The 21,522-nt window shown below is 39.8% G+C and overlaps 1 protein-coding gene across 5 annotated transcripts in view; it reads left to right on the top strand.

Annotated features, from left to right (window-relative positions):
- The window catches only part of LOC105197858 (IQ motif and SEC7 domain-containing protein 2), a 55,569-nt gene extending 36,416 nt beyond the window's left edge, over positions 1 to 19,153 (top strand). For 2 of the 5 annotated variants that reach the window (XM_011164435.3, XM_011164436.3), the window contains exons 2-10: positions 5,291 to 5,695; positions 11,767 to 12,129; positions 12,287 to 12,562; positions 12,648 to 12,909; positions 13,042 to 13,401; positions 13,533 to 13,909; positions 14,126 to 14,781; positions 14,861 to 15,202; positions 15,279 to 19,153. In XM_011164435.3, coding sequence (XP_011162737.1) covers positions 5,493 to 5,695; positions 11,767 to 12,129; positions 12,287 to 12,562; positions 12,648 to 12,909; positions 13,042 to 13,401; positions 13,533 to 13,909; positions 14,126 to 14,781; positions 14,861 to 15,202; positions 15,279 to 15,553 — 3,114 coding nt within the window. In that variant the 5' untranslated portion in view covers positions 5,291 to 5,492 and the 3' untranslated portion in view covers positions 15,554 to 19,153. The remainder of the gene's footprint in view (positions 1 to 5,290; positions 5,696 to 11,766; positions 12,130 to 12,286; positions 12,563 to 12,647; positions 12,910 to 13,041; positions 13,402 to 13,532; positions 13,910 to 14,125; positions 14,782 to 14,860; positions 15,203 to 15,278) is intronic. The other 3 variants (XM_039454531.1, XM_026137437.2, XM_039454532.1) reach the window with 2 other exon arrangements.
- Positions 19,154 to 21,522: the final 2,369 nt, after the last annotated feature.

Consider the following 21,522-nt stretch of genomic DNA (forward strand, 5'->3'; position numbering starts at 1 on the left):
CGAGAATTCGCGTGCGCGCGAATTGTGTGTGTGTGTGTGTGCGTGTGTGGGTGTGTATGTGTGGAAAAATACAATTTGTCGACTATACACACTGTACGTGCGAAGGGATATATGAGAAAAAGTTTTTCTAGCGAGTGTGTTCGAAAATTTCGAGAGAGAGAGAGAGAGAGAGAGAGATTCTCGTTGATTGACGTTCGGCACTGTATAAAATTTTCGTTCAATTTAGGAAGATAAAAATACTTCGGTTAGCAGGATAAAAATATTTCGCGTGGCAACGCTTCTATTAGAAATTTAATATTAAATAAATTTTTGGTTAGATCGTGTTCGTGTCAAACTCCATTGTTACGTAGTCCCGATAATATCTTCGTACGATTTGAATTCGAGGTTAATGTATTTAAAACGCATAATTCCAAGGCGGAGAGAGGATGCGGGATATCTGTGTTCCACCGTACATAACACTTTTGTTCGTTAATAGTGAGCAAATTTCACAAGTAGACGCCAGGTAGAAATCTGCTCGCGGTTTCCACACGCGTCGTACGTCGGTACTTTACTCCCGCTATTCTTCATTGCACATTAGGCCGGGAATACCGTCACTGTGTTATTAGGGAACGTGAAAAGCGGATAATAAAGGAATGTGGAAAAGAATCGCGGCTTTCTTGACTCGCGTGCGCGCAACTTATTATCCTATACGTGTGTACCCCCGATAGTATGCCGACGTGAACTTATTATTAGAGTGTGACGTTTCGCCGAAGCGTACTTGAACACGCCGCTACTAGGGCTCCCCGTTACAACTGTTAAAGTCGAGGAAAACGCTCGCGGGACCGAAGAGTCTAGCGACTCATTCCGTCAGCGAGTGCCACTTTTGGAACTCGGCAATCGACGAGAAAAGAAAAAAAAATAAGAAGAAGAAGAGTCCTTTTCGTTTGTCGGATTCCTTTCGCGCAACTTACTCTCGATTCCTCTTTCCCGGCGAGGAACTCGCTCGTGGGTTCTGCTTCCCGCAGAAATCACTCGTAACCTTTGCCACTTGCAATTCGTGCGCCTAGACCAGTCCCACAGTCGCTCGCGTCTAGCCGCAGAGAGCCATACGGCTCGACCGGAGCTTTCTCCCGATCGCTAACTTTTACTTTTGCCACAGGCAAATTGAGGATCTCGACGTGTCCGCGCTCTTGTACGTATACGCGCCGCTCGCGTATGACGTGCTGCCGCGAAACTAGTATCCGATTCGCGAAGGGAAGGCGAATAAGTCAGACCCGGGCCGCGTGTGAAAATTGGTATTTGCTCTTCGTGCGTTCGCAACGTGCAAAGAAATCCTGTAAATTGCATCGTCAAGGAGGACTGCTACAGAAAATTGAATGTTCGACGATCGGCTGTTCGACGATCGGCCGACGGTTTTGTTAAAGCAATTCTGTTGAAGCATCTTCGCGAATGCATTCGTTGAATATACTTATTGCGGCCGTGTGAAGTGAAAATGCGACTTTAATCATATTTAATCGTTTCCACGTGAGAAACTCAATGTGTTGTCGAACGATTGAGAAGCGGTAGCTTATCGCGCCAGATCTCAAAATTGCCATCCATCGTTTTCCAGAGGATAATTGCTCGGGAAAAATAATGATTCATATTCTTAGATTATTGTATGAAAAGTTGAAAATAGAATCGGACTTGTGTATATATAAATTTAGCTGTACAAAATCTCGCATATACCTGACGATCACCCTCAGGAAAAAAAAGCTACGTTTGCAACCGCAGGAATTCCCATTTTGATATTGCGCGGAGTGTATTTCGCTTGCGTGCTCTTCAACAGACCGGAGGTTTGAAAAAGAAAAAAAAATCAACATCCCGCACACAGACGATGCGAAATTAAAACTGGAACACGCGCGCTCGTTGAAACTGTCGCCGTATTGACGCGAAAGCCCTATCGTGCCGACATTAACATACGTGAAAGTACAGTCGGTACGCGGATATACCTGTTGTCCGCTATTATTTTTCTATTTACAGTTCAGCTGGCGGGTACGGGCGCGCGGGTGCTGCTCAAAGAGGGATAAATCTATCGTCAACCATGTGTAGAGATACACATGGCGGTTACAAATAAAATCACGCGAGAAACGCGGACGCGACCGTGTTTCGCGTCTCGTTTCCTTCCGCAGGCCTCTACCTTTTGTTATTCTTCCGATTCTCTCGATCGATGTGTCGAGCGTCGTAATTAAGGATGTATCGAACGTACGATCCCTGCGAGGTAAATAAAATTTAGAAATATGTTGATAATAACACCTTAAATAAACTGTGTACATACGAAAGTAGTGTGAGCAAGATTATATTTTTATAATTTGTTTACTCTGTTGTTAAAAATGAAATTATTTTTTACAACATTAGGAAAATTTTTAATTTTTTTTGTCTAAGTACTTTATTCATTTATTTAGAAATAAATAAATAAATGTTTTCTTTACACAAATCATCTTGAATATTTAAAGTACTTAAATAAAAAAAAATTCAGATTTTTTTTCATTATTTATTATATTTTCATTAGAGCACTCGTCTACTTCTTATTTGAATAACTTTTTCTGCAAATAGAAAATTCTGCCAATTTTTTTTTCACTACTTTTAAACGCAATATAAAATAATTTTTTTATAATTTTTTTACTGTTTTGAGAAATGTCCTTAGTCATTCTTAACGCCGACACGAAAATTCGAAGGACACGTTCGCGAGAAGTTTCAATTTTTTCTTCGGCGTTTTTTACACGTATCCCGGAACATCTCTCGAGTCGTTTTTATTGCCGTTCCGGTCCTCGGTACAAATCGAAAATTCTATCCCGCGGAAGAGGTATAAAGAATTAACTCGGATCAATCGGCGCGAGCGCAATTGAGATCGCGATTGGAAATCGTTTGTGCGCCATAAATCGATCGGGCTTCTTTCCCGCCACGCGTTAAAGTGGATCTCCCCCTCGTGGGTGCAACGACCTCTCGTCCCGTTCTCGTCTCGGCGCTTAAAACTCTCCTTTTTTTAACGTAGATTCAGAAATATATATATATATCTACACGTGCGACGATCGCGCACGGCCAGAGTGAATTGACCTGTATTTCCGAGCGGTAGCAGCATCGAGACGAGCGTAACAATGTATATGCGCGCGGCCGCCGTTGAAATCGCCGCCGGTGGGAGGCCGCCGCCCCACCTTTCATTCGACTTTGACAGTTCCATTATGGTATCGAAGCTAACGGCAAACAGAACGGGTGTAGTTGACGATTGTGAATCAACGTGCTCGCCGGTCCGACAAGGTATTTTTGTTGTCCCTTTTTTTTTACCGTTTCGTTACCGAGGCACGATCGCTCGACGTGGAAAATGGGCGTCGTACTCCCGCGTTGTGCTCCGTTTCCTCGTAGCCCAGTGTCGTAGGTGTGAAATTGAATCGCGATAAATGGGAAAAGTGTATTTCTCGGCGGCTCTCGAATGGAAATCCCGAATTGATTCGATTGGACGCATTCAACGAGCCGCGCGCCGCTTCGCATCGCGTTGCGCCGCGCTCATGCCTCCTTGGATCAATTCGACGAGCGCATCCGGTGGAGTTCCGCCATTGTCGTCGTTGGATTAATTTGATCAATCTCGTCGCGTTCGTCTACTGGCAACCCCTCCTGGGCTCGAGGAGGTCGAGACAAGTTTTCGCCGCACGAAAGAGAGCAAAGTGGATCGTATTAACGAGCTGCGCGACGAGTATGCACGGCGCGCGAAGTTTCGGCATGTAAAAGGACTTATTTCGTTGTATATGTCACACCACGTTCACGTGCGGTCTCGTTTGCACGAAGGATTTCTGTGCTCATTATTATTCGCCGCCTTTGACTTTTTCGTACGTGCGTCCCCGATACGAGCCAACCGAAGACGAACAGTAAACGGTATTTCACCGGCCCGCACGCCGTATTGTATCGGTCGTAAACTAATTACGCGTTAATTCCGCGAAAATTTCAGTTTGTCTCGATTGCGCGAGTCTCATTCCGAGTCGAATCCGATTTATGCCAAACAATAAATATTATTTATGACGATCGATCGTGCGACTGCTAAATAAATTATATTGTTGTGGAGAATTATGTTAAGCACGTAGTTGAAACATCGTTGCAGTTTTCAATTTCCCTCCTCTTACTGTAATATGCATTATTACAAAATTGAGATTTGAAAAATTCAAATAAAATTTAATCGGAGAAAGATTCTTAACAATTTTTTAAAAAATTGATTAAAGACGTTTCGATTGCTAGGAACGAAGTAGTTTAATCTTCGTTGGGAATGCTCGATTTCACTTTTGTTGTACTCAAGGTTGGATTATTCAGTCCGCACACGGAAAAGACAATTTTGTTGAGATACAGATCTGAAAATAATTTATGTTGAACCATTAAACAATTTATATTGGATGTTTAAGTTGATTACTAAAATGTCAACGATTTTTGCAGTAGTATCATCATGCTTGAACGTCTTATATAAATTATTTTTATAGTCCGACATAAAATTATTTTCGATCTGTATTTAGCTAAATTTTTAGATACTACAATAAAATTGATCTTTCCGCGCAAGCGTCGAACAAAGCACCACCCTCTGTGGGGAACAAAAGTATAGAAAAAAAATTTATATAATTACACATACATAATTATATATATTTTTATATATATTTTTATATTTCTTTGTTTCCATATGCATACAAAATTCGAGGCTTCCCACATAAATATACGTATACATACTTTCATTAAAAAGAGATCATTGATAAATACACATCGCACGTAGATATCGTACTGTGATACACTTACTGTTACGCATATTAACCAAGTATCGTTAGAAAGTTTTAACGATTGCTCGTGAATCAACCGGAAAAGGCGGACGAGTGAAAACGACACTATTGATCGCTGCCGAGAGTAGCTCGGTAATAGTTAACCCAATTACTTAGTGTCAAGCGTCGAAGCTCAAATCCAAATGAAATTCAAGGTGGTCTCCGTGTTTAAGAGCTAAATTAGGATTTCGAGAATTATTATCTATTAATAAAGACCGAAATCCGATGTGCTTTGATGAATTATTAACTCACTGACCTAAATTTCTGCAACGATTATAACGACGTAACTGAATAAACTAATTTTAATTCATTACCAGAAATTATCCGCTACTTATAATCACGGCAACTCTGATTTTATTTCACGTCCGTAATAAGTTACAATAATTATCGCAAGACAGGATATTACGTTAACACTGGAAATCTTTTTCTTAATTTGCGTTACAACCGACCGAGATATAACGGGTTTCTGCTTTAATCGGATTTAGGTCCGTTGGATATCGAGTGTAACTTCTCTAACGTGTTGCCTTCTGCCAGTTAACCAAAGAATACTGTGGTAAAAAAAATTCGCGAATATTATCTACGAATCGAATTGAAACGTAAAGCTGTGCGAAGAACGCGACGATGGGTTCGAATCGAAGCGAGACTCTTACCTCGGAACGGTGAACACTTTCGCGACGAACAGTGACCATGACCACGTATACAATGATCGAACCACGCAACGACAGGGTGACGGTCTGCTCGCCCCAGACTCAACACCAGTGCTATCAAGTGATACGAACCACCAGAGTGCATCAAAGTTCGCGAAGCTCGAGAATGGTGACCGTTCAAGAGAAGGTCGTCAGATCGCGTCTTCAGTTGGGTTACTCCACGCCGACGTCGTTCATCAATCGGTACTTATTTATTATTTCTATTTCATCAAAATCACGACCTGTCGATGCAACGATGACGGATGACCATTATGATCCACTATTTGTAATTGTACGACAGTGTCGATATATTATTCCATTAAAACTTATATCTACATCTTCAACGCTACTCGTAAAAGTATTATCGAAAATCTTCGAAAATTGTCTTAAACACATATTTTTTTTAAATATAATTGGGTTTTTATATATTATATTTAATTTTTTAATGCAAGTATCACGCTTGAAAAAAAATCACAGCTCTTCGATTATAATTTACTATTTATATTTTCGGAAACGAATTTATGTCTTTGGTTTAACTCGTTTGTTTCGTATAAAATGTACAAATTTATCCTAATTTGTTAAGTGTTTCTGTGAATCTTTACTTCTGAAATATTTATGTAAATAGACGGAAGGAAATAAAATGAATTCTATTGAAGAAAAGGAAACTCTGCATCAGCGATGGTAACATCCTACCTGCGCTATCTCGACGAGATTCGCACGAATGTAATTATCATTGTCGGGGAAACGTAATCTCTCTAAAGCGGCATCATCTCCTCGCCTCTTCCTCTCTAATACATGAACAGACCATCGCAAATACACGCACGCGCTCGCGCGAGCGGTAGAGAGCAAAATTATTTCAGGTAGAAGGTAGGATCGCTCGATGCTCGCGCAAGCGTGCGCGCTCGCGCACCCACGCCGGTAATGGCAATCAACGGTTGTTAATTGCTCGATGATAATTAGTCCACGATGGCGCGCGAGCCGCGAGCAGCGGCTACAATAATGGAGCACGTTTTAATAATTTCCGTAATGAATTCGAGACTGTGTACACAGACTTTTTCTCGTACGGTTTGCTCGTACCGATTCACAGCACACTTACTTGACCACTACAACGTCCTTCGGTGTCAAAAATGTTACGTGCCGAAAGTCGCCGAAAAGCAATTAGACGTACAGCTATAATGACGTACCATTAAATTTTATTAACGGAAGGCAATGGAGAGAACCCTGCAAGTCCAAGTGTGTGAGCCTTGTAGTAGTCACTTTTTTACGTATTTGCATTTCTTACGCATTGAATTAATTTTATTCGTGTAAAGAGTCACTATATGATTTTACACACAATACATAATTGCAGTGTAAAGTTGAATTTTTCTGAAAAATGTATCCTTTCATTTATATATTGGTCAGGTTCGCATATGTTTCTTATACTTATTTTTTTATATCTGTCTTTTAATCTACTTCCTGAAAATTATTATCGCAGAGCATCCCGTAAAAGGCACCGTAATGTCGGAATGTATTTACGTATCAAGAGAATGTTTGTTATATTTTGATGCCCCGTCAAGTCGTATGAATGGGATTAAGAACTTCTCGAAGCGATTTTTGCGTGAGTCTGCGCCACGGAGTTTATTAGTATCACTCCGATAAAATGTGCCGTAACTGCGTGCCGTGAATAAGCGACGTTAGGCGTAATTGACAGGAGCGATGGACACTTGCGCAAATCCTCTATATGCATCTGCATCTGCCGAGGCGTCGCGTAAGTAGAGCAATGACGTCCTTAAACGCGCCTCTCTGAGAGTCTTCGTGGAAATGAGCTGTCAGGTGATTTCCACATCGTAATTGATCGCGAGAAAGCCGGCGCTTTTATCAAACTGTCATCACTTATGCTTAAAAGCTCTCTGATTGAATAATTTACAATACCAAACATTTTCATTTCACATACATGTTTGTATTGCTTTTACATACGTGTCTAATATATTGTATTTTCTACATGTATAAACTGAGAGGAAAATTTCCTAAATTTTAATGAATATTTATTCGGATAGTATACTAATGAAGTTTACTTAATGAATATTTACTCTTACGGTACGTATAAATATTTACTCTATAAGAAAAAAAATGACACTTAAATTGCTAATTCTTGTACTAAATAAATACATTTAGTAAATCTGTCATTGGTATTATTCGAATAAATATTTATAAAAATTTAATAATTTTTCCTTTAGTGTGTGTATTAGGTAATCCTTATTTATAGGATTTTTTTTTTAATTAAAGTAATAAGAACCTTCATTTCTCTTGTATTACATAAAGAGAGTACCCGTAAAGTTTTAGATCGATTGAGTATTAATTCATGTTCCTATTGAATTCAAATTTGAAAAAAAGAAACTTTTTTTTTAGCTCATCAATATCTAAAAATTATGTAACGATTATAAATATCAAAGTTGCGTAATATAGAACCTGTTTATTTACTTTAGTATATAGTAGTATATTTTATTATTTAGCTAATATAGTTTGAAAGATTTATATATATAATAAATAATTATAAAATCTTAAATCAATAAATATTAAATTTTGCATTTATAAAATAAATGAACAGGTTTTATGTTACACAATTTTGGTATTTATAATTTTTTGTTACATAATTTTTAGAAACTGATTAATAAAAAAAAATAAAAAGTTTTTTTCCCCAAATTTTACCTCGATGCGGCAATATTTCAACTGATTAATATTTACTAAGTGATCCCAAATATAGGGAATCGTTACTTAAATAAACGAACAAATTGAGGCTGTCCTCCTGCATAAAAATATGTCCTGTTCGAAAATAAGGACCACTCTTATATACATATACATATATATATGTATATATTTTTGGTGCGCGTGTACACGTATGCATTGCGTAATTAACTCAATGACTTCGTAAAGCGAATGTGATATGACAAATGTGTCATCTGCTCAGGGAGTTTGCAATATGCAAATGGCTTATATTGTGCCCATTTAGGCCAATGATAATGAATGTAAGCTATCACTACATGGTAATTCAATTCTCTCTTCTCCGTGAACAAAGGACGTTTGCATGTACTTCGAGGATATATCACGTTACATGTTTAGAAGTTAACGAGATACTACGCGTCTGCTGCTTTTACTTGTGAAACTTGGCTAAATTGTAAGTGCGTTGTATCCCCTTATCGTCACGTCACGTTATCATCATGATGCATCGATAATCCTTAATTTACACACGCGTGCGCGATGCGCATTATGGATACTGTGACATTCTCTCGTGCAACTGCATTTATGGGGATACTGCGGCATTGTCTCGTGCTACTGCATTTATAGATTTAACGAGTTAAACATTACGAATATGAGATAACGTTGTAACAGGATAATCATTAGCACTATTATTGAAAATTTTAAAACCAAATGTTATAGTATTACTCTGAAATATATGAAACATGAGTAAAACGTGATTAAATATACTTGTAATGAAAACGTAATTTCGTCTTTATTTAATTTCGGATTGGTGTCCGTATAGTGGTTCTCACTCAATCCTATCGTATTTTCGTAATGTTGTTAAACGCTTGCTGCATATCTTTTATTTAAAATCACATTTCGAAAATATTTTATTAAAAGCACAGCAATCACGTTAAATAAATTTGACTCATTTATTTTTTCCGCATTTCTAATTTCAAGTCGATTGAAAACTTTGCCTTTTTTCTCATTTTACATAAAAGTGATAAAGAGGAAAAATATGTGTAAACAAGTTTTTTTTTTAATAATCCAATATTTTCTTAAGACGCGACTTTCTTTCGGTGGATTAAAGTGAGGTAAAAGCTATAAGGAGATATAGACCGCCAAGAAGCACCTCTTGAAAAAAAGGGAGGCAGGAAGAAGCCAACCATGCATTTGGCTGCCCGTAGTATCTTCCCCAAAGAAAAAACATCGAGCCAGGTGCGTGTCGGGGCACCATCGGCACGGCAGGCAGGCGGCAGGGTCCCGTGCCACTTCTACGAAGCCGTGTCGGGGCGGCTCCGGATAGCACGCGCGCGTGGCACGCGAGTCACAGGCAGCCGACGATGGAGCAGATGTTCCTCCACCTCCTCCTCCTCCTCCTTCTCCTCCTCTGGGGAAGCTCTAATACTACGCTGTCCCTCGCGTTTATTTTCCTTTATGCGCAGGATATCTCGACTCGCGTCTTCGGCGACGTATCTGCTTCTGCGGAGCTCGCCGATGTTCTCCCCGAAGAGTTCGAATCGATTCGTGAAAGTAGGATTAATAAAAAATATCGGTTTACTTTAGTCGCAACTTTACTCCAGGCGACGTCCGGGACATGTTTCCTTTGCTCGGGAGGTTTTAACGTTACGTCCGTCGTGTTACCTCTTCTTCCGGAAGCAGATGTTTCCGGAACTTTCCAGTGTTTCCATTTAAGTTTCACAACTGATTTTGTAAAAGGCTGATATGTAAATAAAATTTATTCTTTTAGCAGCAATGGCGAATATATTCCTCCTGCTGAAAAGTTATGCTGATACGCTTTCTGAATTTATCTTCCTTCGTGTGTCCAGAAAGGTACAACTTCTACTCTCACGCGGAACGCGTAATGTTTTCATTGAGCTTCAAGCTGAGACTTTCAGGAATACCATCTATTATGAAAATACGTGCAATTCGATGCTAATGAAGAGAATGACTCGTAATTATGATTCGTAATTATGACGTTGGACGTCCCGTTTCTAAGTTTCGATTTTACGCTTTAAGACCCACCAATTTGGACATTGCTCTTACATATGCGATTACGTGTTGTCGTTTGCGCGTTGTCCGTCGCATTTATATTGTTAAGACGCCACACTTTGTATTGTTCAACCGCATTATCGTATAACATTTAATGGTACACGCACTGATTACGGCAGGGAAATACGGCTCAGTTTACGAGAGCGATACGTTTTACAGCGGAGCGGTACTACCATCGATTTCTCGACCACGCTCCAATTTTAATTGTCTAGTAATACGATTCTTGCCAGACTTACACAAATACGTTTCATCATTTATTTCTTCACGTATTACCGCAACATTTTCTTATTCTGTTCGTTCGTCTGACGAGGGGGAGGGGGGGAGGGGGTCTGCGCTCTTGCGAAATTTGAAAATCGAGCGAATCGTGAATCGCCTCTCGTAACTCGCGGTCGCGAATTGCATTCGTCATTCGGCGGCATATGCATCTGTCATACGTTGCACGCTCATTTGCTTAAGTTATGTCTTTACGTAAGTCATTTAATTGACGCTCATTGCGTAAGAAACGTTCTCCTCCGTGGAAGGTTGAGTGTCACGGTCAAATATTACCGTCGCCGATGCTCGCTATCGCCGCGTGCACCTGCCAGATGCACACCGGCGAGAGGATACGTCGGAGATATACGGGCGTATATAATACGCACCTTTGTGACGTCCCGGGGAAGGGAGGACTCTCGCGTACCCCTCGTCCTCAATCTACGATCCCTTCAGGGATTTCTTGTCCCGATGATCCGAAAAAGCGGGCCTTGAAAGCGCCAGCTGCTCCTCTACCACCGCCAGTTCGTGTTCGGTGTCCGAGGTGGTCGACACGCGAGACGCGTGCCCCGTTTCTTCGCGAGAGAAGAAACAGTTTTGTGGTGCAATCGCGTGGTATAATTGCGCGCAAGAGCGCGCCGTACATCGAGGACGATCGTGGCTAGGCACGCAACCACGCCGCATCATAGACGAAGATAGATCGTGCAATTTGATACACGTGGAAAGTCGTCCGAGTCCACGAAAGCAACATGATCATTTGCGTTTATCATTTCAGGGGGTGCGTCCTCTTTATTTTTACGTTCCGCATTATACTTCGCCTATATGCGCATTTATCTAGTAATTAAAGACACCTGGCGTTGGTACGAGGCGATACGGTGTCGTTTATCTGATTTCAATTATCCCCGCACGCTCCCGCTCGCGCACAGTGTTTCTCTTGTACAAGTTGTCTTATAAATTGGTGGTGCCGTTGAAAAGATGATGAAAAACTAAATTGAAAATGTAGAGATAAAATCTCGTATATGAAGAGGTTCCATTTTTGATAGAAGGATGACTGCGAAATTGAAAAATTGATATGAAATTTTTTCGGTTGATAGTGTTTCTTCGATTTTTTTTTATCCTCCGCGATTTTTATCAGAAGAGTACTTTGCAATTGAGGAATGCAGAAGTCGTTAATAACTTAAGTTTAGGACGCAATGTCTCACGGACGTGATGCCCCGGACAAAAACTAATTACACACATGTCTGTTTCTCGCGCAGCTTTCCGACGAAGGTCGAGAGACCTTTGGCGTCGCATAGTAGCACGACCGCCAACCAGATCCACGGCAACAGCATGCACGGCGCGTACTCGTCCGGCAGCCAGACGTCCCTGTCGACGACGTCGTACATCACCGGCCAGTCCTACATGCAGAACCAGAATTACGCGCACGGGCCCCCGTATCCTGCCTCGAATGTGCAGGTATACTCGCACAATGCGACAGGCTACTCGCAGCCGCAGAGCTACGGCACCATGGTGCAGGGATTCGGTGGGCAACCGCAGTCCGCCGGATATCAGCAGAGTCACCTTAAGAAGGGCTCGGTCCGCAACGGCGACGTGCTCAAGCGGTGTCGGCTGCAGACCGCGTAAGTCGTAATCTTATATGTTCCTTTTTGCGACCGCGAACAAACAGCGGACACGCGGTAACCCGGTAACGGTTCGCGTGCGGATGAAAAATCGTATCGAGGCTTCGCAACCTAGGTCGGAAGTTAAAAAAAAATTGCGTGATCTTGTTCCATACAGATACGAGTTGTCGCAGGATCTGCTCGACAAGCAGATCGAGATGCTGGAGCGAAAATACGGCGGGGTGAAAGCGCGAAACGCGGCGCTGACGATCCAACGTGCCTTTCGGAGGTACACGTTGCTGAAGAAGTTCGCGGCGATCACGGCGATGGCCAAGGCGGAGAAGCGTTTGAGCAGGAAACTTCAGGAGACGACGACGGATCGCAACCTCAACGATCACGAGAGAATGGTTTATCACAGTCAAATATACATTCAGCAGACACAGTCCGCCAACAGGTAAATCAAGCCTCTTTTACCACGAGCGTATTTTTCCTCGTGTTACGTAAAGCTCATCGCGCTAAACTGGCTGCGAATCTAACAGACCGATGCCGATCCGAAGCATGTCTCTCAGGGAAAGGCGGCACGTGGACAACTCGCAATCGCCTATACCGAGGAGTCAGAGCGGTAGATGCGAGGTTCAAGTCAGCGGCCATCAACACACGAATCACAATTTGCATCAGAGCGGTAGGCATACACCCTCATTGGCGCCCAGCCCGTGCAACCGACATCAGCAATTACCACCAAGTCCCTGCTGGGAATCGAGCTCCCAGGAGAGCGGTAGTATCCATTACTACAATCCACAGGTGAGTGTCGACGAGCGTAACGGCACGTTAAACGGCAATGAAATACTCGAACAGTTCGATCGATTATTTCATAAAATAAACCAAGTATCTCGTTAATTTGATAGAAAAACGCAATTTCTCTATTTAATGTAGGAAGCTTTATGCGGCCTGAGACAAGAGACACCGCCAAGAGATCTGCTGCGGACACCATGTACGTCGCCGTCGACGCCGCACAATCTGCAGACGACGATATCGCAAAATTGGAACAACGCCAACCAGCTTGGTCCTGGCAGAACGAGAGGTTCCGCCAGCAAGAAGGTTCCGCCGGAGGTGCCAAAGAGAACGTCCTCCATCACTTCGAGATCTATGGAGCCGCGACACAATGGTCTCAGTAAAAGTGTGGAGAACGGAAGTCTAAGTTCGGTGCAGAGTTCCGGCAGCGATTCCACCAATTGCGAGAGCTCCGAGGGCGATGCTCAGAGAGGGTCGCCCGTTTGGAAGCACAAAGGGATTGTGAGTATAGCTGATTTTCTTCTTTCTCTCATTATATTCACACGTTGCTCGCTCGCATAGCGCAAGTAACGGCAATTTCTTGAAGACGTAAGCGAAAATTGTTAACGGAATCATTCTGATTGTGAAATCAGTCGAGTTCGCCGGAACATCAGGAATGTGCGAGTCATACCGCGGACGCGGCGGCGATGGCCGCTAACGTGAAAGAGCTCGGCCACTCACATGCCAGCTCCGGCTACCAACTTCCCCTAATGGACCATACGGAGAGTCTGCCGACTCAAACAAGCTATAAGGTATCCGAAACGGTGAGGAAGCGGCAGTATAGAGTTGGCCTAAACCTTTTTAATAAGAAACCGGAAAGAGGGATTAGTTACCTCATCAGACGTGGATTTTTGGAGAACAGTCCACAAGGGGTCGCCAGATTCTTGATCAGTCGAAAGGGATTGTCCAAACAAATGATAGGAGAATACCTTGGAAATTTGCAGAACACTTTCAATATGGCAGTGCTTGAGTGAGTGACTCAATGTGTTTAGTATTTTTGAATTAATATCGAAAATAAAGAAACAAATCTCTGTTAGTAAAAAAGATGCTCATAATTAGTTATATATTTTTGAAATATATGTTTAAATATATTTTTAAAATAATACTTTCGTAATATATTTAAAAAGATATATTTTATTATTATAAAAATTATTATCTGTATCTATAATTTAATTATAATTTGCAGATGTTTTTCTCAAGAATTGGACCTCTCTGGAATGCAAGTAGACGTCGCTTTACGAAAGTTTCAAGCCTACTTCAGAATGCCTGGCGAGGCACAAAAGATCGAGCGGTTAATGGAAGTCTTCAGTCAACGTTACTGCCAATGTAATCATGACGTAATATCGAGGCTGCGGTCGGCAGATACCGTTTTTGTCTTAGCCTTTGCTATTATCATGCTTAATACGGATTTGCACACACCTAATCTAAAGCCCGAACGTAGAATGAGACTTGAGGATTTTATAAAGAATCTCCGAGGGATAGATGATTGCGGCGATATAGACCGGGATATTCTAGTTGGCATTTACGAACGGGTGAAAGATAACGAATTCAAGCCAGGCTCCGACCACGTGTCGCAAGTAATGAAGGTCCAAGCGACTATTGTTGGAAAGAAGCCAAACATGGCGTTGCCGCATAGAAGATTGGTGTGTTACTGCAGACTCTATGAGATACCCGACATCCACAAAAAAGAGAGACCCGGCGTTCATCAGAGAGAAGTTTTCCTTTTTAACGACCTGCTCGTCGTTACGAAGATTCTAAGCAAGAAGAAGAACAGTGTAACTTACACTTTCAGACAGAGTTTTACACTTTGCGGCATGGTGGTTACTCTATTCGACGTTCCCCGTAAGTTTCTGCAATGTAAAAAGTTTACGCAAAGATATCTTAAATATTAACTTATTAATTCTTGGTTGCTGTCTTGCAGATTATCCATACGGCATAAGACTCTCTCAGCGTGTCGACGGAAAAGTTCTAGTCACATTTAACGCTCGAAATGAGCATGACAGGTGTAAATTTGTAGAAGACCTTAGGGAATCCATTAGCGAAATGGATGAGATGGAAACTTTGCGTATCGAAACTGAATTGGAGAGACAAAAGAGCAGTAGAGGCGCGCGAGGCGGGGCGGAAAATAGAGACTCCGGCGTCGCCGATGTGGAAATCTGTCCTTGCCCCGGGACTTGTTCCGACAGAGCAGAAACAGTTGATGTCGACACACAATTGAAACGTTCCGCACTTAGTAATTCTCTTTTGGACATACACGAGCAATGTAAGTAGAAAGAAGTATATACTTATATTTTCTTATGTACTTGAAAAGTTAACGATATGTCAATGTATATATTTAGTTGCCGGTGAGAAGCCACAGCGTCGTGGAAGTGTGGGCTCTCTGGATAGCGGTATGTCTATTTCATTTCAATCTACTTCTGCCAGCTCGATGAGCCAAGGCATTAAACATCCTGGACAAGTTCATCCTATGCATCCAGGGGTTACGATCCCTGGTGCCGGTGGTAAGGGACTGGCTCAGCAGCCATCTTTTTTAGGAGGCCTCTTCGCCAAACGAGAGCGAAAATTATCGCAATCTGAAGAGTCCAGCCCTTACAGTCGTACCACGGAAGTATAATGTACTCTTCCAGTTTCGTAAGCGAGGTACACTTTTTGTATACCGATTTTCTTCTAGTACGCTTCGTGTTTTTAAGATAATGTCTCTCGATGATGAGAATTTTTAATAGCAATAATTATTCACTAATTTATTCGTATTAATAAAATTACAATTGTCATTTCTTTTAGAGCTTCTCGGCATACAGTTTTGTCTTCGAAAAAAAGAAAGTGATTTATAAGCAGCAAGACTGCCGCGAAATGTTCTATTACTAAGTATTGTCATTTTATACGTATACCACGAAGCGTGTTAAAAGATTAGACAGATAATGCTAATGAGAACGTAAATCTGACGGATTGGGCAGGATCCAATCGAGATCACCTCTGGCGCATTTAAAAAGAAAAAGAAAATTTTAAGATATTCACCTATTCTCTCCTCCCGAAACTGTATAGTATTTATTAATCTAAAACAAAAAAAAACTGATGGACACATTTTTCATACTGTATTTATAATTTACGAGGACGCGATATTGAATGATAGAATTGTGTGTAGATAATATTATTACATTTTTGCTTAGTTTTACATTATAGACAGGCGTTAACGAGTAGAATTTAATAAAGAGAGAATCGTAAGTCACAAGAGTTGTAAGAATACGAGATACCTTATCGAGAGTTTCTAATAGTAATCTATCGTGCTATCAGCAAGTATTATCATTACATCACTGATTCGAGAATTTGTAAATAATAGACGTATAACGAGTTGTCATGTTCGAAACGAGTTGTAACAAAAAAAAAGAGTTAGCGTAAGGGAAATGATAAGCAATCTCTATCGATGTTAGGTGCATGTTGATGTCTAACGATTTTTATTATCGGAAACGTGAAGTTTGAATGTAGCAATGAAATAAGACTTAACGTAAGATGTAAGACGTGTTTGTCATTATAACGACCTATTGATAATCATTCACGAGAAGTAGATTTTGCTTATGTATGTTGAAATTTTGACTCGAAGTTGTTCGCATTTTCACTAAAAGGAAGAAAAAGAGAAAAGAAAAAAAATCAGCATGTTAAAAATATCCACGATTAATTCGTTTCTCGTCTTCCGCGGCGAGAGTAGATTTAAAACGTCGATAATACCGTCGCAAGAGTATAAACACGTAAGCTAAGAAACATACGCGGAACAAAGAGGAAAAAAAAGAAAAGAACGCGCATGCCTTATATACTGCCATGATAAAAATCTCGCGCGACCGAGAAACGAACTAATGAAATCACAATCGTAGAAAAGGTCGGAAAATTTTTTCCAAGAGCTGTGGAATTGTATGACAAACTAATCATGTACATAGCGCTGATCGCAACATCAGCTGGCTGTAAACAAGCAAACGGCGTTTCATTAATTTAACGATAATCTCCTGTTAAAATAATGCATCTACATAGGAGGAGTGTTTAATATAATTCTACATTAGATTTTATCTCTTTCTTTGACCTGCGCTCTAATCTTTTTCTAGTATCGAAAGTATCAGACATGTTTAACTAAAGGATTTTAATAACATTACGGAGGCGAGAGAGAGAGAGAGAGAGAGAAATATGCTTTTGGCTGCATTTTTCACTCAGCGATAAAGTTTGTAATTATCGTTAACTTAAGATTAAAATCCGTTGAAGGGAACGAAATTTTGCTCTGTCAAAGATATTATGTAAAAAAGGTTCTCGTGTGTGTGTAAGCATCGGAATTACGCGCGAGTGAGAATCTCTCACGCGCAAAAAGAAAAACGGTATCTAGAGATAAGTTACATCGCGCGCTGACATTTTTATACGTATGATGATCGTCTAATTTTGCGCTTGTCTCACGTCTGCTAATAACTAGGATTACCAAATGTCCTACTTTAGGAGGACATGTCTTAACAATTTGGCTCTCCGTTCTACCACATTTGAATCAAAATAGTAAATATTCTATTTTTATAGTTTTGAATTTTAATCTTCAGTTTCATATGAAGTGGAACACATTGTCTGTTCATGATGTTCACAATGAAGCAGAAAGTTGATTAAAACTATGAAAAGTTTAATAAAATTCAACTTACGCGATAAAAATTGCATGCAATTTTGTACAGAATTTTGTTAAGAGATCCTAAGTTAACAAGCAATTGCTTAAGAAAATTGATATTGAAAAATGTTATTGTATAAAAAAAAGATTAAACATTAACTCTCGTTAATATGTTAACAATTTAATTTGTTTTGTTATAAAGTTAAAAGTAAAGTTAAAAGTAGATTAATAAAACATTTTATAGAAATAAAATATAGAAAAGAAATAAAAAGGACACATGATATTAATTGTGCTAACAAAGTGATTTACATGATTAAAATTTTAGATAGAGATTTTTTAAAAAATTTACATTTTTTTTTACTCATTTCCCCTTTGTTAATATTTTTTTACAGAATTTGTCCTCCTTTCGCTACTGTGATATTTGGTAACCCTACTAGTAACTGTTATCGATTGACTCTTGATACGAAAACAATAACTGCTAATGTACTTTATAAACGTTGTAAACGATCGAATGTTGAACACTCCGTTCTATTTATGATTCTAATAAAGAGAAACGAGAAAAGAAGCAGAAGATGTAATTGTTGAAATTGTCGAGGGACAATTTACATATTCGTGGTGGCTTGCCGACAATACATTTTGTTTACAGAAAGAGAGAAGAGAGATAAACGGAGGGACATTTCTTGTACTACTGCGTATCTTTTTTTTAATATTGAACAAGCTGCTCGCACGCATCACCAATATCGATTCTAGTCTTTCTCATCGACATGATGTACACGCGGTACGATCTCGTACGAAAAAGTACGGGATTAATTTGCAAAGGTAATCCTTCAAATTGTACAGATACACACAATCGACTTATATCCACTTTCACCAATGTGAATTGGCTTTAATTTCGATTTAACTTAATTTTTATCCTTCTTTAATTTGTAGAATTGGGAAAAGATAAAGAATAAGTTAAATCGAGAGATCACCGTTAATCTACATTGATAGAAATAAATATTAGACGCAGCGTTAACGTCACACGTATGCTAAGTTCCATGAGGTCGCGTCAATTCTTCTCACTGGCCACTCACTTAAATAATCTGAATTCTGTGATAATCTCGCGCGAGGACAGGAAAAAAAGACTGATTAGGATGACCCCAAATTTTATTACGACATATAGTCTTTTTGTTGTCATTTTTTCCTTCCCTCACAAAAAAAGAAGCACTTTATTGAACAATGAGAAAGATGAACTCGAGCATCTTCTACCCCTCACTCTTCTACCTGTCGAATTTGATACCTATTGTCACTGTCGTCGTCAATCACGTGAAAGTAGAAAAATACGTATTCTTGTTTGGCGGAAAAATATCAGGGAAGAATGGATTGCACCAGATTGGCGCGATCAAAGTTTGACGCCCGATTGAGCGGCTGTTATTCGGCTTGATCTGCAAGAAAGTCTTGCTGGTGAGAAAGCGCGTATAATCAAGATCGATCCTCCCCCCCTCGCTCCCTCCCCTTCCTCTCAATGCCAAATTATTAGTAAATTTCTCCCTCGTTAGTCTAGTGAATGCTGTAAGTATACTGTGTTAATAAATAACTCTGAATCCGAAATACGTGTATTTTCATTGTCATCGTATTCCTGACGCTCAAGACACGAGTTTTTTCAGTAGTAGCTTCAGCTAACTTCCGATTAAACGTAATTAATTTATCAAATAATATACGTGCCGTTTCGTTAACACGAAACTATCGATTTTCTATTGCTTGTGGAAGGAGATTTGCATTGGAACCGCACATTTTTGTACACTGCCGACAATGCTTATTGTTAGTCAATGCCTACAATGCCGTCAATCCTATATTAAAATTAAGGCAATGCCATGCAATTATGAACACTATCGCGTGCCCATTATCATACGCCAATGCCTGCACAAGAATTCTAAAGCTTTCCCGAAGTATTCAAAAATTTTTGTGCTCAACCCCATGATCGAAAAACCGACTCTGAAGTGAGCTCACCACTCCCCAACCACTGACGACAATGCCGTCAATATTATAGATCACTGCTTAATCCGATACGTGTATTTTCATTGTCATCGTATTCCTGACGCTCAAGACACGAGTTTTTTCAGTAGTAGCTTCAGCTAACTTCCGATTAAACGTAATTAATTTATCAAATAATATACGTGCCGTTTCGTTAACACGAAACTATCGATTTTCTATTGCTTGTGGAAGGAGAGTATTAGATTAGGAACGGCAAATAGAAATTTTGCCGTGCGTAATTCTACTGGTTTAATTCGAATATTAAGTTAATCGGAGTTTGCCCGAGGTTGCAATAACATATCGAATGTAACGCTTTGACAACGAATAAATTAATTATTTGTTGGTTTGCTTGATGCACAGAAGGAAAAATTGAATTAAGGACGTATTGAATTATACGAATAGAAATTTTGTCGTAAGCAATTCTATCGCTCGATTAACTTAATTCAAAGTTTGACTTTAAATCGCTCGAGAATAGAATGCTTGAGAAAAAATAATTTCAAATCATCGCTGTACAATTTTGAGGCATGAGATAAAATTTCGCGTAACAAATGAGCGATTTATTACTTTAAAAATTTTTAAGAAGCATCTTTGATATTTAAACGATTTTTATCAGGGTTGAGGAAGCTAATGTTTTTTTTTTAATTAAATTAAGTTGAATTAATGGTTTTTGAAATTTATGTAAAAAATATGAAAAAAATTAACTAGTAAAAGTTACGTTAAGATTAAATTTAAGTTAAAGTAGAAATTAATTTTGAAAATCATTATTCGTATTAAATGAGAAATTCGCAAGTTTTTCAAGTTGTATTACTCAAATCAATTATAATACAAACCATCAAATCATTTTATTTGTAAATTAAATTTATATGAAATATAAGAAATATTTTTTTAACGGAAATGTTTTACTTCTTTTGTAACTTCCTTTTATATAAATGTTTAACTTAGAAACAAAGTTAATAAATTAAAATTAAAAATTAACGTACATGTATTTTAAAAATAACTAGTTAAAATTAAAAATTAAATTATTAAAATTAACTAAGTTAAATTGATTCATTTTATAATTTATTATTTAAATTTTGACTACCCAACCTTGATTTTTATTGATTCTTATTTCTAATAGAGCAAAAACTTCAGCAGATTTGGTTGTTCATTAGCGTTTCAAATCGAGATGGATTATTATTTTACAACAGAAAGAAGCCTGAAAGTGGTGGACATATAGGTTAGATCTCGGAAAGTTTTTTTTTTATTAGGGAAATAAGGAAGGCCTGGCAGAGCCATCTAGAGATATAGATTTCGGAAAGCTCGTCGCTTGAATGTTGGCGACACCTGGCGAAGGGATCGCTAAGCGCGCGTTCACCAACTTCAAATTTTTCCCACCCTAACAGCTTTCGCGCGCAATTCATTGAATCGCCTTTCGCCTTGTCGCGATTTATACAAGCGCAGTCGAAATGAGGCACAAATACTAAAACTTGGGGGCGAATAAACAATAGATACAAATAAATTGACTCACCATTCGTCGCTCCATCCAGCTCCGTCTCGGTCGCAGCTCTCGCACATTCGAGATCCAATTAAGATTCTCCTCACGATGATTCGTCTTGATTCACACTTGATATGAACGCGCGACTCTCGGTTTCATTTTCGGCACTCCCGGTATTCACGCGCGTCAGAAACTCGAGATACGAGGCAATAGAGAAGATGCGAAACATGATTGAACGCGACCATGCATCGTATCCGACACGACGGATGTTAGCACGAACGCCCAACATTTCACTTTACTGTCGACACTCTACTGTCGGCATTCTCGGAACACTCATTCGCATCAAAAACTCGTACAGGAAGACGAGGATGCGAGTTGAAATGCGCCACGATCTTCAGCCTGCTCCCTAACCGACCGACCAAAAGTGACATCGCGACCGAATACGGGCATTTGCTTTCCACGTTGGCACATC

The sequence above is a fragment of the Solenopsis invicta genome, chromosome 10 (assembly GCF_016802725.1).
Source record: "Solenopsis invicta isolate M01_SB chromosome 10, UNIL_Sinv_3.0, whole genome shotgun sequence".
Taxonomy (NCBI): domain Eukaryota; kingdom Metazoa; phylum Arthropoda; class Insecta; order Hymenoptera; family Formicidae; genus Solenopsis; species Solenopsis invicta.